This window comes from Orycteropus afer, unplaced genomic scaffold (assembly GCF_000298275.1).
Source record: "Orycteropus afer afer isolate SDZICR_OR568_19922 unplaced genomic scaffold, OryAfe1.0 scaffold00145, whole genome shotgun sequence".
Classification (NCBI taxonomy): Eukaryota; Metazoa; Chordata; class Mammalia; order Tubulidentata; family Orycteropodidae; genus Orycteropus; species Orycteropus afer.
In genome coordinates, this window is record NW_006921732.1 from 3,175,883 (window position 1) to 3,189,920 (window position 14,038).

The 14,038-nt window shown below is 38.5% G+C and overlaps 1 protein-coding gene across 1 annotated transcript in view; it reads left to right on the forward strand.

The window, feature by feature from the left end:
- OSBPL9 (oxysterol binding protein like 9) overlaps window positions 1-14,038 on the forward strand; it is a 296,123-nt gene that overhangs the window by 264,686 nt on the left and 17,399 nt on the right. Inside the window, exons 12-14 of the mRNA XM_007945882.2 lie at window positions 1,787-1,946; window positions 7,719-7,831; window positions 7,943-8,061. Of these exons, the coding sequence (XP_007944073.1) occupies window positions 1,787-1,946; window positions 7,719-7,831; window positions 7,943-8,061 (392 nt within the window). The remainder of the gene's footprint in view (window positions 1-1,786; window positions 1,947-7,718; window positions 7,832-7,942; window positions 8,062-14,038) is intronic.

Consider the following 14,038-nt stretch of genomic DNA (forward strand, 5'->3'; position numbering starts at 1 on the left):
TATGGAAGTAGATTGCCCCATCTTTCTTCTGAGGAGTGGCTGGTGGGTTTGAACTGCCAGCCTTCTGGTTAGCAGTCAAGTGCCTTAGGCACTATGCTATCAGAGCTCCCATTTAACAGCATAGATGGGTGAATTTTGAAAGAAAAGATTAACAACTGCTATCTTATTTGAAATTCTTGGGAAAATGCTGATAAGCAGTTTGAGTAAAGAAGTTGAAATGATGTGGCTGACTTTTTTTCTGCAAATCATGACATATTTTACCTCTTGTTAGTTTGAAAAACAGATTACTTCAAAAAGATGTTTTAAAAATGTAACATTGTAGAGTAGATATAAAGAAATTTTTTACATTTTCAATGATTTATATATTGCTTGGTTTATTTTTTATCCTAACTTCATCTTCTCCCCCATTCTATTCTCTATCTCTTTCACTAACACAAAAAAGAAATAAAGGAACAGCTGAGAAAGTACATAATGTTTGCCATCATAGGAAAATGCACTTCTCTTGTTTATAGTTCCCATTCCTACTCATCTCTTCCTGGACATATTTTCATACCTGAAGTATTTGCGTGTTACTTAATCATTTGTAGTTCCTGGTCTTTCTCTCCCCCACTCCCCCAACCCCCACACATTCCAATAAGAGAAAGTTTCCTTCTTGCTGCTGTTGGAGGGGAAATTAATATTTGCTGAGATGAGCGACCATTGGAATTTCTACAAGAAGCATTATCTTTTCGGGATAAACTTTTTGTGTTATATTTTAAAATTATCTTTGTGAGCACTGTCACTGTGTATGGCAAGCTGAACTTCTTAAGTACAGGGATGGACTGAAAATCTACAGGTTCCTCAGGACTTGTTTTTATTGCTGCTGCTTTGGTTTCTTCCAGCTGTGGCCTGGGGTTTTGGTTAGTCTTCACCAGGTGTTGATAGCAGACTGGCATTGTCTGAGGGCCCTTAGATGCTCTAGACACTTGCCAAGTTGATCACAATACTCTATTGGTCTGTTTGATCATTTCATTGTTAGTACTTTATGACTAGAAAATGATCATTACAGAAATGAGATAGTACTCTTCTCTGGATCTCTTAATGTCTGTTTCTTTAGTGAGAGTGTTTAGCAATAGAAAGATGTTCTTCCTGATCCTTTGCTTTTCCATATTCTTCATATAGTGCCTCTCTAGTTTCATCTTTGCCTCTGAGCTTCAAGCATCTAGGTTAAAAGTAGGTGAAAAAGAAATGAGGAGTTTGGATGGTGGGTGTTTAGGACTTGATCCACAAGTTTTGTGTTTTTCATATGACTGCCATTAATTAATTAAAATTTATTAATTAATGTGAATGTGTCACCCTGAACATTATTTTACAGTTGATGGAGTCTTGATGTTCTCTCCATTTTATGTTCCATTGGCTCACTAGGTATCAGGATCTATAGCATAAAATCAGAGCCTTGGTTTGCCCTTGGTGCTTGGTACCAACCATGGAACTTCCAGCACCAAAATCCAGACACTTTGATATAGTCAAAAGAGCTTTCTTTCTAATTAAACTAACCTTTAGTTACAGAATAGGGACAAAGGATTATTTCATATATTTAAAAGGCTTATGCTCCTATTCTATAACATGATTTGCCCTTTTCTTTACCTAATTCGACTTTTCTTTACAAATAGTATAGGGACTTCTCTATCAGTTTAACCAAACTCTTTCTCGATTTGAGAAAGGTCACATTTGACCCCTTTCCCCTAATTCCTTCTCCTCTATCATGATCATTCTTTCCCTAATCAAGAACTTTTTAACTTCCTAGGCAGTGGGCACTCACCACCTAGTAGCAGTCTAACTTCTCCAAGCCATGTCAACTTGTCTCCAAATACAGTCCCAGAGTTCTCTTATTCTAGCAGTGAGGATGAATTCTATGATGCTGATGAATTCCATCAAAGTGGCTCATCCCCAAAGCGCTTAATAGAGTAAGTAGATGAATAAAGTATGTGTTTAAATGATTCTCCTAATTTTAAAAATGTAATTTAATTTAGAGACTGGTGGTAATGATAGACTGCCTTATAAGCTATTACTGGAAAAGTAAAAAGGACAACTTATTTTCAGTGGGCACATTGAGTAAAATCAGTTCTGGAAAAGTATTGGTTTTACTCCTGAGATAGTCCAAATGGACTGGGTAACATCTGCTGTAGTAATATATACTAATGCTGTTTACTGAAGTCTGGCTCATGCTCTAGAGCACCAACATTAGCAGAGGGACAGATGAGCAGGAGTTAGCTGTGACATTATACAAGTAAGAGGTTACTACCACTTGTCTTTTATATTAGAGTGGAGATGTTCAGTACTTCATTGAGTGCTTGCTATAAGTCAGGCATGAGACTGTATGGAGAGATGACACATACCATATCTGCCCTCAAGGAGTTTTACATTCTGTATAAACAGACATTTATAATTCAGTGGAGTATGTACTATGGTAAGGATAAGGCCAGAAAGCTGTGGGAGTATTTTGAAGTCTGAGAATTAGTGAAGGATGGGGCGGAGAGGATATAATCCTTAGGTGAGATATGGATGAGTAGAAAGAAAGGGAATGGAGGAGGGAGAGGAGAAGAGGGGAAAATGGATATGAAACCCATTTAAGAAGGCCTGCAGGCAGAGGGAGCTTCATTTTTTAGGGAGAATTACAAGTAATTTAGCAGGACTACAGCATTATGGTAGGTGGTTACAACAGAAACAAAAAGCAGTGATACTGAGAAGATTGACAAAGGCCAGATCATGAACAGGTCCTTTAGCTTTTTAAGGATTTTGAACATTTTCTCATGAGTGATAACAATTGCTGGTCGGATTTGCATTTTAGGAAGATAGTCTTTCTTAAGTAAGGAACCCCGTGGCCCACTGGTTAAGTACTCAGCTGCTAACCAAAAGGTAGACAGTCGGACCCACAAGCCACTCCCTGGGAGAAAGATGAGGTAATCTGCTTCTGTAAAGATTTATAGCCTTCAAAACTCTATGGGCAGTTCTACTCTATCCTGTAGGGTCACTATGAGTCTGTAGACAGGAGGAGGTTTTTTTGTTTGTATGTTTGTTTGTTGTTTAGCATTAGTACAGTGATGTTAGATTAGAGGTGGAGAGACCAGTTAAACCCTGGTAATAAATTGAGAAATGTTGATGAGCTGAGATAATAGCACTGGATACTAAATGGGCAGATGTTTTGTCAGGTCTTGATTTACCTCATTATAAAATACTGAACCTATTTTACAACATCAGTGAAAGCTAGGTATATGCCGTGCTGTTACATAGAAAACAGCTTTAACTGGCATTTGTCAAGTTATTTAATCTATGTAATCTTCAGTTCCCTCCTTTGTAAAGTGAGGGTGATAATTGTTTTAACTTTAAGAGGTCATTGTGACTGCTTAAATGAGAATGATGTTAAATCAAGTGCTGGCACATAGTAAGAGCTTAATAAAGGGTAGCTGTTATTACAGAAAGCAGATTAATATTTTCTTTATTTGAGTGAATTTTACTGGTGTTTGTTACAGATGTGGTTAGCTTCGTGGTTGTATATTTTTTCTAATTCTCCTGCTTTCTGAGGGTCTGGTACTATTGCTGCAGCTTGTAGTTTGCTTTTAAGATAGTAAAAGTTTAGAAATGATTATGTATGAGGGCACAAGCTTGGTACTGTCAGCCACTCCTGAGACTTTGAGTGCTGGTTTCTTTTGCTAATTTATTTATTTATTTTAATTTTTTTTAATTGTGATTTGGGTGAAAGTTTACAGAGCAAATTCACTTTCTATACAGTAGCTCACATATACTTTGTCTCATGACATTGACTAAAATTTCCCACAATGCAACAGCTCCCCTCCCACTTCCTCCTGATAGTTACATCTTCCCTATGTCCTTCCCTCCATGCACTCGTATCCTCTGAGCTATCTCCCTGTGCATACACAGCCCTTCTTTCTTCCATGACTGATCTCTCCAAGGAGTATATCTACCTAATGTAAACTTTCAGCTCGTATGCCTGTCTTTTGTTTGGCTGGAAGCCACAGGAGTGGGTTCAATTCCAGACCTGAAGGGCAGCTAGGGGCCACAGTCTGAGTGGTTCCATCAGGCTCTATTGGACCAAGAGTGCTGGCTTCTTTTAATAAGAAATACCGCATAGGACTCTAGATTTCTTAAGTGTGTACATGAACTGAGAAAGATGGTTTTCATATATAATTACATCCCAAATGCTCAAAATCTCAGACATTTATAAGGAAAATGACTGTGTTATTCATGAAGTTTTTGACTTCAGATTTGGCTTTTGAATGTGGGAAAAAGTGACTTAATTGAACACATACTGTTAAATGGATATTGAGTTAAGAAAGGGAAATTTGAACCTACAAATTCAAGAAGGTCAATTTAGCAGAAAGGATTTAGTTTCTTTTCTTAATATTTTATGTTGGGAAATAAACTATTGAGAAACCATGATCAACATAGCAATTTCATGGGTACAGTGGTAGGATTCCCACCTTCCACCCAGTTGCACTCACGTGCAGCCACTGCCCATCTGTCAGTAGAGGCTTGTGTGTTGCTGTGGTCCTGAACAGGTGTCAGCAGAGCTTCCAGATGAACGTGGACTAGGATCCTAGAAAGGCATCTCGATCTACTTCAGAAAATTAGCCAGAAAAAACCTGTGGATCACAAATCACATTCCCCAACTGCTCATGGGATAGTGCAGGACAGGGCAGGGTTTTGTTTTGGTGAACAAAGATTCTTAACAGCAGCTAACAACAGCAGTTGAAATTTTACTATAATTTTTTAAAAAAATGTTTTTCTTGATATAATGGAGTTAAAAGAAAATAGGAGTTTGGAAGAAAATTCCAAAGTTAGGAATAAATGGTTATTACTAATGTTTAAAGTGTTCTATCATTCTTTTACTTCAACAGAATTAAGAGGAAATTCCTATACTGGACATTAGTATTATTCTAAAAAAAAGTACAGCCAACTCTGGTTTGCTAGGAAATGTACTTATTTATTTATTCACCCTCTAAAAGCTTAAAACTGTATTCAGTAAAAGTTTGGTGACATGTGCCTAGCTTTATAACATCACTGTTAGTCAGTCTCTAGTCCTAGTTTCAGGACTTCTCCTGAAATATATATAAAATAAAAGTTTTTTCTTAAAATGTTTACTGTTTGTGCATATAATGGGTGTGTCCACAAAATCCTTCAGTCTCTTGGGCTTCCTTTTCCCCTCTCATAAGCTTTCTTCTCTGAGCTCTCTCAGTACTCTACCCCAGGACAAATACACAGTTCATAAACCTCCCACTTGAAATGATGCAGTGTTTCAGTAAGTAAGAAATAACTTCCTTTTTCTGTCCAGTTAGCCCACTCTTAGTTCCTTTTCTCCCTTTAATTCACACCTTTACCTATATGCCCTAATCTAGATTCCCAAATTGGCAGGGACTGCCGATGTTTTATGTAGCCAGCACTGTGTTTTGGTGATTTGTTAGATTTGTTTTAGTGGGCCTTAACTCCCTTCAGATTGGGTATGCTGGCTCCAGTTCCATCCATATTTTCTTCTCATCTGGCTCTAGTTCTCTTTCTGGCCTCTGTAGTCCACTTGTGACACCTGTATGTCATTAGCTGCTTGCTACTACTAGTTTTCTAACTTTTGGGTAAGTTTGTATCTAATATTTTTCTCTCTCTCTCTGAAGAAAGAGAACTTGAATGCTTAAGTCCTTTCACTGTTTTGTTTCTAATGGCTGATAATAATGACAGGTCTGTGAACTATGTTACTGAACAGTGTGTTTTATGCATTTGTAAACTAGATGGAAATACATGTTGAAGGAACTTGTAGTTTGGAACTAGACTTCAGTTTGAAATGGCTCCACTACTTACCAGCTAGCTGTGTGACCTCAGGTCAGTCAGTTGACCCTCTGAGCATCTGTGTTTTATGAGAGCAGTAACATCTACCTTGTAGGGTCATGATGGAGATTAGTACAGAGAGACATACATACAGTATATGGCACATACTAGGTATTCAGTAAATTTTTGTTGCTATAATTAAGTTTGGGCTTTAAACTTTTTTATGTACTTTATAATCTTATGATTAAATTCTATACAAGTTAGCCCTTTGCTATATATATGCGTACTGTTTTTATCAATGATGATGTTTTTAGCCATATTTTTTAAATGATTTCGCCTGAAACAGGAAAATTATGGAACGTTTGGGAATTTCTGATCCACCCCCACACCCAGCCCACTTTTAAATTTCTCATTTTTAAACCTTACTGAGCATTTCACAGCCATGGTTTTGAGCCATGGATGTGGAGGAAACATATAGCATAAATAGATCTGCCCTTTGGAAATGCATCTAAAATGAGATTCGTGTTTTATAGGATTTGGGGTTTTTAGATCAGTTGATTTAAAAAATTTGACTCTATTTTGATGATGTATCAAAGAGCCACAAAACATTTTGAAGGTAATTTTCATGCAGCTCTTTGTATTTAACAATAATTTGATTTCTCTTACCTAGGTCTTTTACTCATAATTTCCATTGGCTCTCAAAACTGGTGAGGTAGACATTAGTTACAGTACCTTGTGATGTATACTACTAAATTATCAAAGAAGCAATATTTAGTTACCTAAGGATTTTTGAAAAATAGATCAAAAGAAGGTAAGTAACCAGGGCAAACTATGTTTAAGTTAGTATACATAATAATTTTTCACACCTTTAGATTTATAGTAAGACTCCAATTATTATATTGTATGTACTGTTTTAGAAATAATATCTTCAGTGTAAGAAATTTGGTGTCTGTTTTTATACTTAAACTGTATGTCTTTCTGATTATTGTTTTATTTTTATATACATAATCATCCTGGGAAAGATGTATCACAGGTAAAACAACTTACAGAGGAAGCTTTCTTTAGACCATAGTAACCAGCTCATAATGCCAAACCAAAAAAATCAAACTCACTGCCGTCGAGTCATTTCTGACTCATAGCTACCCCCATTGGGTTTCTGACACTATAAATCTTTATTGAAGTAGATCTCCCGGTCTTCCTTCTGTGGAGCAGCTGGTGGGTTTGAACCACTGACCTTCTAGTTAGCAGTCAAGTCCCTTACCTACTACACCATCAGAGCATTGATAGTAACTGACATTAGCTTATAATGCCAGTTACTATCAATTTAATTGGAAAAATAATATGCTTTTTTATTTTGTCAATTTCAAGTACAGTTTTTTAATGATTGAGAAGATGTTAATACTTGTGGTCTTTTATCAAAGGATCTCAAAAACATAGACAAGACATCTTTCTGAGACTAAGTAGTAGACTGTTGCTTTTTTGAGGTTCTGGAAATTGTTGCCAAGAATTATGACATAGCTACATTTATGTAATGTAACAAAACAGAAAATGAACTTTAAGTTTAAGGTTAAATAGATGCAGAGACAAAACTTCACTAATTTTTAATGACCTGTTCATTGCCTTTTTAATACGGCTTGGATGAGTATGCACTGTCCAGAGCACAAGACAAGAGACCTTGTCATCAGATTTTACAGTTTATAATCCTGGAATGAGGGTTGTAGGGAGGGATGTGGAAAGTGTATATATGTGTGTATATATGTATTTATGTAACCAGCTAACTGTAAGAGCCTAGTGTGTTTCTGTCAGCTGTCTGCACATATCGGTCTTAAATAGCTTTGTTGGGTTACATCTTATGATGATTTTGAATTGCTTTGGCTTAAGAGATTGAAATGTTTTTTCAGTTCCTCTGGATCTGCCTCAGTCTTGACACACAGCAGCTCAGGAAATAGTCTGAAGCGCCCGGACACCACAGAATCACTTAATTCTTCCATGTCCAATGGAACAAGTGATGCTGGTAAGTGGTCTTTGAGAATTTAACTTTTTTTGCTTAAAAATATTTGCAGTACTGTAGCAGCACTGATTGGCCCAACTTAACACCAATCTAAGAAGATCTGTTTTATTTTAGACCTTTTTGATTCCTATGACGATAGAGATGATGAAGGGGAGTCAGGGTCAGTGGAAGAGCACAAGAGTGTTATCATGCATATCTTGTCCCAGGTTAGGCTTGGAATGGATCTTACTAAGGTAAGAGTCAATGTTGGCATTTGCTGAAAAGTTTTAAGGTGTATATGGGGATTCTGGTTGATCCCCAGAATGGTATGTGTGCCTGCTAATGTAGTTTAATAACATAGCTTCTGTTTATACTGTGCCTCATTGTGAGTAAATATATATGTAGATGTGTAAGCTAAAAGTTTACACATCTACATGTATACTTTCATATATATTGATGAAATAAATGAAGTTAGAATAATTCCATAGGGAATAGTATGCTTGGGTTATATGGTATAAGATTTGGATTTTATTAGGGGAAAACAAAGTTTGGTTAATAATTTGGGCAAAATCTAAAGTTGTATTCTATGTACAGACTCAGAATGAGCAGAGTTGCTGATCTTGTGGTCGGAGAACCTGAGCTTGCATCCTGTCTCTGCTGCTACTATACTGTGTGGCATTTGGCACATCCCTTCCTCTGTGATCTTTAGGGTTGTCCTGTGCAAAATGGACATACAGTGACCTACTTCACAGTGTTGTTTTAAGCACTGGAAGAGACAGTGAGTGTAAAATTGTATTCAGGAAATAGTGTGGTCTGAATTTAAATTTCAACCTGTAGGTCTAAACAGAATTACCAGTTGATTTGGGGAACTGGTAGGTGGAATGCCTTTGTGTGTCTCTGCCGTTGTGCTGGAAGCCTCATCCTGTCATTGAATTCCTACCATAACACTATAAAGTAGGTATTAACCCCATTTTATAGGTGAGGAAATGGGAAACTAAGATTCCTAGAGATTAAGTAATTTGGCTAAATCATATTAAGTGCAACAGAACTGAGATTTCTAATCTTATCTATGCTTTCAAAACCTGTAATCTTTCCACTGTAGTCTCTTGTCTTAAACAAGGGTTTAAGCCTTAGCTTTCATTCATAATAGTTTAATTTACTCTTCTACTCAGCTTTAGAAATTTAACAAATCTAGAATTCTTTCTTTTGTTCTGCCCAAATCGATTCTAGTGCTATAAACAATTTTTGTCAGTAATGAGCTTCATTTTGGTTTGGATTTAGAGAACCATTTAGAAAAATAACTGGCACACAATGCTTTTTAATAAATGTCTACAATAAAATCTCTTACCCAAATCTAAAGGGGGACAGAAACACAAGGACAGCATTAATTTGTACAGTCCAGCATACTTGCCAGGAATCCTCTAGGTAAGCATATTTGCAGGAGTTTGTCCCCAGAATTGTGTCAGTGATAGATTACATAACTGCTGGAGCAGAATTGTCACTTCAGATTTGAAAGTTGTAGCTTAATGTTGACATCTTTTCTGCTTCTTCCACCTGAGTTTTGGCCTCTGATAACACAAGGCCAACCTAAAGGCAACTTAAACAATACCAGGTTTGCTATCTCATATAATGAAAAGTCCAGAGGTAGGGCAGTTCCAGAATTGATGAATTTGTCAGGTGAACAATGTGAAAAGGGGACCTACGTTCCTTCAGTCGCTCTACTCTACCATCTTTAGCGTGCTGGCTTTTACTCTCTGGCTGTGTTTTTTTTGTTGTTGTTTGTTTGTTTGTTTGTTTTTTGCATAATGGGCTGTCATACTTCCAGGCATCACATCCTTATAACAAACATGTTAAGAGGCAGAAAAATAATTTCTTTCCATTGATTTAAAAAAAAAAATGAGGGAGAACATTCTTTTCCAGAAATTGTCTGTAACCTGCTAGTATCAGAAGTCACCTAACTTCAAGGGGAATAATGAGAATCACCATCAGCCCAAAGCTGATTCCTATGAGGTGGAGAGGTTAGACATACCTCCACTCTCCAACTTCTTCACCTTTTCTGACCCCAGCCTTCCCACCCCTCCCATCCTCCCGTGGCACTCTTCTATTTCTCTCCTGGATTCATCAACTTGTTGCAGTGGCCAGAGAACAGAGAACTCAGAGACCATACTCATAATTATATGATGTATTAGGGAAGCAACAGGCTACAACTCAGAAATAACAGGTTGCAACTCAGGACACAGTTCGTCAGTCAGGACAGGTTCCAACCAAGACAGCTCTCAGCTTCTTCTCAGCCATGTCCACCAGTAGGTCCTTTAGTTGGTCAAGACCACCACTGGGCTTTCTCACAGCTGTACCTGCTGCCAGACTAGATCTCTAGATCTAGATCCAGACCTCTAGATCTCTTCCCTACTCTGGTAGTTGTTAAAGCTCCTTAGTGCTGCTGACAAGTATCTAGAGGCATCAGCAAGTCTCTTGCCCAAAGGCACTCAACTCTCTCTTGCTTAGTGGGCTGGAGAGTCCACTGCAGTCATCTATTTGTCCCATGGTTCTTTTTGCTCATTCTGCTGCCGCCTTCTCTCTGCTGCTGGGCTCTGCTTTGTTTGCTCCCTCTTATCATCTTCAATGTTATAACTCTGTCTTCTGGATCTAGGAGGTTCTCAGGTTCAAAGGATGTGTTCCACTTTAAGCTGTTCTTGTTGATAGAGAGGTCCCGGACCTCTCAACCTCTGTGGAACTGGTCCTTACATTCAATTTCAAGGCATGGCCCTCCTAGCCAGACCACAAACTAACCAATCCCCTCAGTAGATAATAATCACTTAATTTGCATAGTAATTGACCAATTCCTACAAAGTCACTTAACCCTATTAGATGGCACAGTGGTTAAAGCGCACTGCTGCCAACCCAAAAAGGGTCAATGATTCAAACCCACTATATCACTCTGTAGAGGAACTCTGGTAGCGTAGTGCCTAACCAGAAGGCTGGCAGTTCAAACCCACCAGCCTCTCCTCAGAAGGAAGGTTGGGCAGTCAACTTCCATAGTGATACCGCCTTGGAAACCCAAGGAGGGGTCACTGTGAGTTGGGGCCAACTCTACATCAGCAACATCATTCCATAGAAGAAAGATGTGACAGTCTGCTTCCATAAAGATTTATAGCCTTGGAAAAGCTATAGGGCAGTCCTACTCTGTCCTATAGGGTCACTATGAGTCAAAATTGACTCAGTGGCAGTGGGTTTGGTATTTGCTCAGTAGGCTAATCAATCTCTTGTAAGGCTGTGCCCTAGTCAATCATTTTTAGCATAATTATAAACCCAAGGTCAGAAAGGCCAATATATAAGAGAAACCTCTTAGACTACATGACCCATCAGACTGCCCCTTGAATCTCAATGGCCAGAGTTAGGTATGTACCTGTCCCTAAGCCAGTCACTGGCAAAGGCAGTGGAAATGGAATTAAATGATTGATTTAGATTAATCCATATCCATCCCTTGATACCCAGAATGGGCCTGTGACTCCCATGGCAGCTTATAAGCCAAATCTGAACTAAATCTTAGTGCTCTTACTAGGGACGAAGGGGTACGTGGGTTATTGTGTGCCACTGAGTCCATTCTAACTCATAGTGACCCTATAGGACAGAGTAGAACTGCCCTGTTGGGTTTCCAAGGCTGTAACCTTTATACGGGCAGGCTGCCGCATCTTTATCCTTACAGAGGGACTGATGGGTTCGAACTGCCAGTCTTTCAGTTAGCAGGCGAGTGCTTAACCACTGCACCAGGTCCCCTTAAGTACATGAGTAGGCAGCCAAAAGTGTCTACCATAAACATATTTGTAATTCTTGCCTCATATAATTTTTTGTGCCATATAATCCGTATTTGGGCCTATAGCCACCAAAAGCTTATTTTGTAAGTGATGTAAGTGTTATTTTTACCTAATGTGTTAAAAATTAGCTATTTTTGAAATTTTTATTAGCAAAAAGCTCTAGTGGCACAGTGGTTAAAGCATTCAGCTGTTAACCAAAAGGTCAGCGGTTTGAGCCCACCAGCCAATCACTCCACAGGAGAAAGATGAGGCAGGCTGCTACCGTAAAGATTTGTAGCCTTGGAAATCCCATGGGGTAGTTGTATTCTGTTAGAATCAACTCAGTGGCGGTGGGATTTTTGGTTTATTGGCAGAAACAAATGGCCTTGATTGCCAACTTTGTTGTCGTTATGTGCCCTCGAGTCAGCCCTGACTCATAGCGACCCCTCCTTGGGTTTCCCAGGCAGTATCACTACAGAAGTAGGATTGCCCAACCTTACTTCCGAGGAGTGGCTGGTGCAAACAGATTCTAAAATCTTGATGACTTTTATGCATTACAAAAACCAAGTGTCTTAAAATCATTGCCAACTGATAGTGACCCTGTAGGTCAGAGTAGAACTTCCCTAGCCACACCTTCCTCCTGCAGAGCATCTGATGGATTCAAACCACTGGCCTTTCGGTTAGCAGTCAGTTACCCATTGTACCACCAGGGCTCCATGTATTACAAAGTATTTTTTAAATAATACCTTAAATTTATATTGTACTTCCCTATAAATAGGGAATAAATATAAATATAAACAAACATGTTTTCTCACTTCTTACTTACCCTCTTTGGAAAGAGATACTTTCCAAAAGAATTACTTTCCAAATACTTTGTAGTGTTTGGAAATGCTACAAAGTCACATTCATTTACTTTACTTTGTCTTCAAAAGAACCCTAAGATTTAAGCAGCACATTTAATTATTCTCCATTTATAGAAACTTAGTGAAGTTAATGTTCCAGGACTTCACAGCTAAGAAGTGACAAGACACACACTTGAACCCAGTTAGAAGACAGCCTAGCCCAGCTCTCTTTCATCATTGTCCTAGCAGTTTGACATAATGACATGAATCAGTATAGTGCTGTAAGTAATAATTATGGCTAAAATATCCTGAAGAAGACTGGTTCTCAAGTAAATTTTTAAGTATGGGGGGAAATATTATTTGCTTTGATTACAAGTAAAATCAGACTTCCTTTTTATGTTTGTTGGCTGTTTCCTCTTATTTGAACATTGCCTGTTCAATTCCTTTGCTTTTTTTACTGAAGTGTGGTATATTTTTACACTAGTAACAGGCATCGTGTACACTTGTTTGCCAATCACGCCCTCCCCTCTAAGGTAGTTTAGTAAGGGCTGCCTATGCTTTTTTTAAAAAAAACAAACAAACAAACATGTTGCTGTGAAAAAAATTATCATAGTACACTAAGGAAAATACCTCTGGGGGGAGGCATAGTCAGCCAACAAATGTAGGTGTTTAGACATTTTTTTCCTGTTGATTTTTAAGAGTTGTTTGTACATGACAGATATTACCTGTATTGTGTTCAAGGAAACAAAACCGGCGGTTTTGTTCTTTAGCATTCTTGCTGGGGTGGGTTACAGTTTTTGTGTTCTTCAAAAGTTGAAGGAATTTGTACAAATCAGTGCATAAGCTTACCTACCTATCAATCTAACCATATTTAGATTAGGAACATGACATGTTCTGTGGAAGGAAAAATTTTTACTTAAAATTTAACTCTGAAGTTTGATAATAAAGATTACTCTGTGTTGGAGCTGTAGTGTCCCTTTCCAAGCTTATGTCTCACCAGTCTTCTGTATATCCAGCCACGCTGCTCCAGTGGTTCACTTGCGTGTCCTGTTTCCTGTGTCCATGCTTTGTTCTTCTGTTGTCCTCCTCTCCCTATCTATTGCAGTCCTGCGCTTCTCTGAGACTTTCTCTAGTGCCACCTCAACAAAGACTCCCCCTCCTCTACCCTAATTCTGGTTCCCCAAAAAAAACATGCTCTTTCCTTTTCCTAAACTTTCGGGGCACTTTGAGCATCCCTTGTATGACATTTCTGACATTCCACCTAAAATACAGATGCAGGGATTATTCTCTCATGCTTAACCTTTCCTTCTCCTTAGCTTTTAACAGAACACCTATGCAAAAAATGGCAAGGAGGCCACATGTTCTGACCTCCTCTAATCCCACAAGAGGAAGACAGGATTACCAGCAGTAACCCAAGGCCTATTACTGCAAGGCCAGACATGCTGCCTCCCTCCACCCCTTTCTCCAACCGTTCCTCCCAAAGCACCCACCACCTCTCTCCTGGGTTCGATAATTCGCTGCAGTGGCCACACACAGCTCACAAATTAAGAGGTTTATTAGGGAAGCACCAGACTACAATTCAAGTTCAGGAAGAA